This window comes from Capsicum annuum, chromosome 2 (assembly GCF_002878395.1).
Source record: "Capsicum annuum cultivar UCD-10X-F1 chromosome 2, UCD10Xv1.1, whole genome shotgun sequence".
Classification (NCBI taxonomy): domain Eukaryota; kingdom Viridiplantae; phylum Streptophyta; class Magnoliopsida; order Solanales; family Solanaceae; genus Capsicum; species Capsicum annuum.
In genome coordinates this window covers 82719906-82727411 of record NC_061112.1, presented here as the reverse complement: position 1 = coordinate 82727411, position 7506 = coordinate 82719906, and the positions used below count along the sequence as shown (strand labels likewise).

General features: G+C 29.2%; 1 protein-coding gene across 1 annotated transcript; it reads left to right on the top strand.

Moving 5' to 3' along the window:
* The first annotated feature begins 238 nt into the window (after window positions 1-238).
* On the top strand, window positions 239-7101 carry LOC107860982 (diacetyl reductase [(S)-acetoin forming]). Its single transcript, XM_047406384.1, has 6 exons — window positions 239-380; window positions 481-815; window positions 916-1175; window positions 1786-1879; window positions 2776-2887; window positions 6564-7101. The coding sequence occupies exons 2-6, from the start codon at window positions 680-682 to the stop codon at window positions 6757-6759; spliced, it is 798 nt and encodes a 265-aa protein (XP_047262340.1). The 5' UTR covers window positions 239-380; window positions 481-679; the 3' UTR covers window positions 6760-7101.
* Window positions 7102-7506: the final 405 nt, after the last annotated feature.

Below are 7506 nucleotides of genomic sequence, written 5' to 3'. Positions count from 1 at the left end.
AACATTGTCATATAGAATGTTCGATTTGAAAAATTTTAAGAAACACTATTTTAGAAACAACGCAAAATCAAAGTAATACACTTCAATTAAAATGATAATTAGTTTTTCTTCTTATATATCTATATTCAACCAAATAATTTCACATAAATTGGACACTGAGTACAAAAGTAAAGCTGCAAAAGGATGGGATGAAATTCCATATGATACTATTTGTACTATTGACTTTTAGGATGGGTCCGTGGGCAGTTATTGATGCGATTGATACTTATCAGTGGCGCAATCATTAGCTGGTGAGCTGAGCAGTGGGAGCACTGTGCACTATTTTTGTCCATACTTTAACTTGCACCGTACCTACATGAGCAGCGAGACCGCCAAAAGAGGTAAAGCTGCTTGTACGCCACATAAATATCCATCCAATTATCCCTTGCATAAGTTGAAACTCTCTAAATTAATCCTTCACTTTCTTGTTACAAAATTCAGACAACTAGAGATAGCAGCCCAATTATTTTTATAGTTCTTTCTGCGAGCAGTCGAGAAGAGAAGAACGCAAAGAAGATTGGATTAATTAATCAAGAACAAGTAGCTTGGTGCATTTGATTTATCATTGTTTGTGCCTTAGGTGGTACTGGACATGATCGAATAAAATTAAAAAGAGACATTTGAGGGGTAAAAATAGAAGATGCGGAGCATGGCGAGTTCAGTTTCATCCAGAGGCATTGCTGCCATTGTTGGTGTGGGCCCCAAACTCGGTTTCTCCATCGCCCGCAAGTTCGCCCATGAAGGCTATACGGTAGCTATCCTTGCCAGAGACTTAGGTAATACCATTACACTTATTCTAAACTTATTTAACTTTAAATTTTAAACTAGAGTAACATTGGTGATATATATGTGGTGCAATTTAATTAATTGGAACAGGTAGATTATCAAGATTTGCTGATGAGATAGCGAGAGAAGAAAAAGCACAGGTGTTTGCCATCCGGATCGATTGTTCAGATTCGCGAAGCATAAGAGAGGCATTCGAGGGAGTTTTATCACTTGGCTTCGTAGAAGTGTTGGTTTATAATGCTTATCAGCCAACATCATGGCATCCAACAAATTTCACAGACGTTAAAGTTGAACAATTTGAGAAATCTCTCGCTGTCTCCTCCGTCGGCGCCTTTCACTGTGCTCAACAGGTCTCATATTCTTACATACCACATATTCCTAATTATATTTTTCATGAATTAATTCGTCGGTTAACTAGAGACAAATTTAAGATTTTAATTTTATAAGTTCACTCTTCATGTTTTAATTAGCCACTAAACACCATCGCCTTATTTGAGTTATGGGTTTCAATTTTTTTTCACAAATTTTCTAGTGAATTTTACAGAGATAAATTTATATCTAGGCTAAAAGTTATGGGTTTAAGTGAACCCAAAATCTACATATATCATTAGATCCACCCATGATGCAGACTGTGTGAATATCTTTATACTTGATCTAGTTTAATTTCTTGTAGAGCACCAAACTTGATTTATGTTTTAGGTTAGTATGAACATATTACCTGTAATGACTTTAGGTGATCATAGAAATTTTCACACACTAAGTCGATAACAATATTTAGAAGTTAATTAAGCTAAATGTTTTTGCTTTTGGCTGTGGTAATTAATTGTATTAATTCTTGGTACATTGCCTAATCTAATGTACTAGAATTTTTTAGTTGACTCCCAACATGTTTTTCTAGTTGACTCCCGATATGTTCGATCGGTAGTGATATTTGGAGCAATTTGGAATTGAAAATGTCAGGTACTTCCAGGTATGGTGGAAAGAGGAAGAGGGACAATTCTTTTCACCGGATGTTCAGCTTCTCTAAGTGGCGGTGCCGGTTATTCTGAATTATGTATGTTATGATAATTTTCTTTTTACTGTTTTCATTTTAATATGTTGCACTTGAGTTAAATAAGTTAATGGTTACTCAATTATGAATTTTTATATCAAAAAATTACTCAATTTTGATTTTTATTCAAAAGTCACTCAATTATCACATTTTGAATCAGAAAGTCACTCAATTCATTTTCTTATTTTTTAAAATAAAATTTATTTATCTGAAATTTTTATTTAAAAATTAGATTTTAAAAAATAAAAAATATTTCTATAATGATAAATTTTATCATTATTCCCATAAATAATATCTTTCCAATCTTATATGGCCGAATATGAATTATAATGATACGAATGTATACGTGTTGAGAGTTATATTCTTATAGTCCACACAAAAAAAAAAAGAAAAAACAAACTAGCTCAGTCTGATACATGGTATATGTATTGTCTGTTGTATAGAAGAAAAATGAGAAAGAGGATGGAGAGATATGAATTTAGGAAAATAAAGATAAAGAAGTCGTCAAAAGGATATAGTCGGACATTCTGTTGGTAGCTCTCTTCCTAAATGGGGTCCGATGTGGGGCGAATTCGTATATAATCGGACTCTTAAAAAGCGGATGCCGGACACTGATTGATTTAAACCAAACCAAAAAAAAAAAGAATATTTTTTATTTTTTAAAATTTTATTTTTAAATAAAAATTCACATAAGCAAATTTTATTAAAAAAATAATTAAATAAGTTGAATGACTCCGTAAACATACAATAATTGAATGATTTTGAAAATAAAAATCAAAGTTAAATAATTTTTTGGGATCAAAATTCATAATTAAGTAATCATTTAAATAATTAACTCTAAGTTAAATGCACAAAACAATTTGAACATGTAAAGGGAGATGAATACATACATATGTCAGGTTGTGGAAAGTTTGCAATGAGAGGATTATCCCAATGTCTGGCAAAGGAGTTCCAACCGCTTGGAGTACATGTGGCACATGTTATCGTCCACGGTATCGTTGGCATACCACGGTTAGTCTTATTGCTCTTTTAGTCAGATTTAATTATCGATTTTGCGTCAATTTTTAAAAAGTTATCATAATTATAACTCTTGGATCAATTTTTAAAATTATTTATAAAAAAAATCGTTACAGGACTTCAATTTTTTTAAAGTAAAACACATATTTAAAAATAATTTTAAATTTCAAAAATCACAACTCTTATGTTTTGGCTCCATTTGACCGTGAAAATACTATTTTTTTTTAGAGTTAGGGTTGATATTGTGTTTGACAATGAATATAAATCATAATTGTTTTGATATTTTGTGAGAAAAATAAGAGTAGAGAAAATATAAACAAGTTTTATTTATTTATTTATTTATTTTCAAAAATAACTTTCACTAGAGTAAAATAATATTTTTTTTTTAAGTGAAATATTTTCTAAAAGAAAATGAAAAAGATCTCACGCGAAAAACTTACTAAATTTCTAAATTTCCAACTTAACGATTTACTGCAACTAGGTGTGTACATAAGTTGGGTTGGGTTGTTTTTATTGAAAAAAAAAATAATTATGTCGGTTTATTAAAATTATAAATCAAATCAAACCAACATAAAATTGATTTTTTCGATTTAGGTTTTGATGGGTTCTTTCGATTTTTTTGATAATCTTTCTTTTTTACAATTATATTGTGATTGAAGACTATATCAAGTATATTTTCACTCATGTGCTAATGAAAAATCATAATTATGAAAAATTAAGGAGCGAAAAACTCTCTTGAAATTAAAAAGTAAGATGAAGAGTGAAAAGTTTTGGTTTTAAGTTTATATTGGATTTTGGATTATTTTATTAACAATTAATAGATAAATATTACAACTTAAAAGTCCAAACATATATATATTATGTCGGTTTGATTTGAGTTTAATTTAATTTTTTTTTTGTTAATATATATATATATATATTATATCGGTTTGATTTGATTTTTTTTTTTCAAACATCAAATCAACTAAATCAAATCATAAATCAATTTTTTTCTTGATTTAATTTGATTCTTCAATTTAATTTAACTTGATGATTTGATCTATAAACCCGTAATTGGAACCTAAGATTCTACCTTCCACGAGATGCAAGTAATCTTTTAGCTGTATTTACCTATGTACCAATGACAACTCACGATTCCTCACAAAGTTGGGATATTTTTTGGAATCTATTTTGCCTTTGGCCATTACGAGACACTATTTTAATACTCCCGTAGTCCCAAATTATTCATTTTAAATTGAGATGACACATTAATTAAGAAAAATAATTAATAATATGACTAGTTTATTATAATATCTTTATTAAATAATATTTATATTTTAATTTAAGAAAAAAGTTAATTAATACAAAGGGTAAAACATGAAAAAAAAATTATCTCTTCTTAAATAATGAAAAAGACAAGTAGAATGAGTAAATCAAATTAGAAAACTTGAGTCGGAGGGAGTATTAATTAGGGCTCATCTCGGGATTATAAATTTGTCCAAAGTGCAGGATATCAACAACATAATAATTTCTAATAACTGCTCCTCCTTGTATAAGGTACTACCTTCGTCCCAAATTATTCATCTCAAATTTCTAACTTGATTTCTTATTTTACTTGTCTTTTTTCACTAATCAAGAAAATACAAAAAACTTTTTCATGTTTTACCCTTTGCATTAATTTTTTTTTTTTCAAATTAAAATGTAAATATCATTTAATAGGGGTACTATGATAAATTATGCATGTTATTAATTATTTTTCTTAATCAATGTGTCATTTCAATTTGGAACAGATAATTTGAGAAAAAGAAAGTATTTTTTTATTTCATCCCAATCAAATACAAAATAAATTCATCCTAAAATTAATCCCATAATTAATTGTTTCTTATCTCTCTTATTAAATGATTCCTAAAAAGTGCACTAATAACACTCTAAAGTTCTACTCTCTCCCCGTTTCATATTAATTGACCCCTATTGACTTTGCACACTTATTAAGAAAATATTAATCAAAGAACTTATTTTGCCAAATTAGTCTTATTAATTATGTTTTAAAAATATAAATTTAAGTAAATACACTTTATTTAATCATTTAATGTTAAGAATAATATTGAAAGAACCTAATAAAAGAAACAACTAAATTAAAATAAATATTTTTAAAAAAAGTGTCAACTAAAACTAACCGAAGGGTAACATAAAAAGTGCAAGGAAATCGGTCTAAGCATAAACCTGGCTGACTTGGTGGTCAGGTGGAAACTTTGATATTTTTCCTGCAGAAAAATCGTTGAGAATATACGTAGCTTAGTCATTATTCCATAAGAAGAGGAGCCGGGGGTGGGGGGGGGGGGGGGGGGGGGAAGAGAAAGCAACATGACATATATGCTGTTGTACATGACTCAGCACATAAAATATCTGGTTTTAATGGAAAGGATCCAACTTGACATCAACACTTATCATTATCTCTGAGTTGATTTAGATGGTGTTTGGATTGGTTTTCTTTCAGTGACTTTAAGTTAAAAGAAAAAAAATTGATAGCTTGTAATTTATTTATTTTTTCCTTTTAAGCCTAAAATAAAAAGCTTTTGTCTTTATCAAACGTCTTCAAAAGTTTAAAAGTATTTAAAAGTCAAATACACATAAAAATAAATCAATTCAAACACCCATTTATATTTAACTTGATTCATAAAAAGTGTTTTAATGTACGATTTAAGTTGTACCCTATCTCTTATGCATATTCATGAAGTTTTGAAAAATTCAAACATCTCAGAAATAGATAGAAAGGTAGGAATTTCTCAAATAAAAGCACTCCTTCGTATACGTTAGAAGTCCATTGATGAGAAGAGGTTGAGGAGAACTTGAACCTAATTTCTACCTACGATAATGAAACCCCTACACTAGAATTTGAACCCTAATACTATTATTAAATAATAAAATAATAGATATTGTGTGTATCAATCCGAACAGTATTGTAGCTAACGCGTTAAGTATTCGTGATGGGGAGTAGTTCGAAAGAATGAAATTCCAAGGAATAAGGATTTCTTTTTTCCACTAAAGCTAATTAATAAGTTGCATGCTAATTTTTTTCTTCTTTTTGTAACCAAAGAATGCTAAGTCTCCCAGAGATTTAATTACTTGTATTACCTTATAGATCATCTACTTATGTAAATATTTAGGAAAAATAACACAACATCATAATTTATTTTTATTAAATTATGTATAATTCCTATTCTTTTTATTAATTACCTAAATTTGTTTTTTTTTTTCACATCCACAAATTCATAAATTTTCAAATTTTAATTATGTATCTTCCTTTGATTTAGTTAATGTATTATGTATCTCGACCAAATGAGTTCAGAAATAAATGTATCTCAGTAAGCAAAATGATGTATCTCAACTTCAAAATTATGTATACGGATGCTAATTATGTATCGAGCAAAAATGGAGTAATTAATTGTTACATTCTTAAAGTCAAAATTATATATCTCAACTTCAAAATTACGTATCCGAATGCTAATTATATATTCGAAAATTACAAAATAAGAAATTATTTGTAATTTAACAAAAAATAGGGATAGAAAAAAATTAAGAATAAACTTGTTAAAAGTTATGTAAGTTTTACAAATATTTATACTGCAAATAAATATAACTTGAAATCTTGACTGTAGTATGCAAATGACATTTCAATTGTAATATACAGGGGGCCAATAGCATCAACTTCCCAGCACAGGTTGTTAGTTGGGGAACAGCATCACCAACCAACCGACGGATGGGCCGGAGAGGGGTGGATGGACCCAGATGGGCTGGCCCAGACCTACTGGCATTTGCACATCCAAGATCGGTCTGCTTGGACTCAAGAGATTGATCTCCACCCCTCCAACCAAAGATACATGTAGATCAAATGAACAACTTATATATATGTTTGTCTTAATTTTAGATATGTGTACACCTACTTTGATTTGTTGTACTCGAGTTGAGGTTGTTCCGGAAACAACCTCTCCAAGTTCTGTGTACATTATACTTTTTCTAAACCTCACCCATGAGATTTTACTGTGAATGTTGTTATTGTTTAATTTTAGAGGTGTGAAATTGTCCTCTATTTTTCGTAGCTTTTGTTAACTACCAAGAGGTTATGGTATGTAAACATAGACATTTTTGTTTATTAGAGTGTGAGTGATTTATTGGATATTCAGTTTGGTTTGGCAGTGCAATAAGAATTATTGAATTTTACTTGTACACATCAATAATGTTTTTCGATTTCATTGTAATTTTATAGGTAGGTTTCAAATAATTAATTCGGCTGGTTACAGTTATTTATTTGTAGGTAAGCAGCATAATAATATAAAAAATATAGTGTCGGTAATGTAGTAAAGGTTAAATATGTAAGAATCTGAAGGAATGTGATTGACCCCCTCTCTCTCATACACACACAAACACAGATGAGTAAGTCTTCATTAACTTTCTTTTAGAAAAAATGACACACGGATTAAATTTATTTCCGTGAACGCATCCGATCCAACAAGAGGAAAGACATGTTACACAGTTGATCCGTCAACTTAAAATAATAATATTCGCAAGTTAAATGCATAAAACATATATATTTTATTGTATTCTATTAAAAATGTATATTATATAAGTATATC

Bases quoted from the DNA above. Each gene is read 5' to 3' on its own strand.
- LOC107860982 (XM_047406384.1), top strand. From the start codon at position 680: ATGCGGAGCATGGCGAGTTCAGTTTCATCCAGAGGCATTGCTGCCATT. The intron at 816-915 runs GTAATACCATTA...TAATTGGAACAG, and splicing joins TATCCTTGCCAGAGACTTAG to GTAGATTATCAAGATTTGCT. The intron at 1,176-1,785 runs GTCTCATATTCT...TGAAAATGTCAG, and splicing joins CCTTTCACTGTGCTCAACAG to GTACTTCCAGGTATGGTGGA.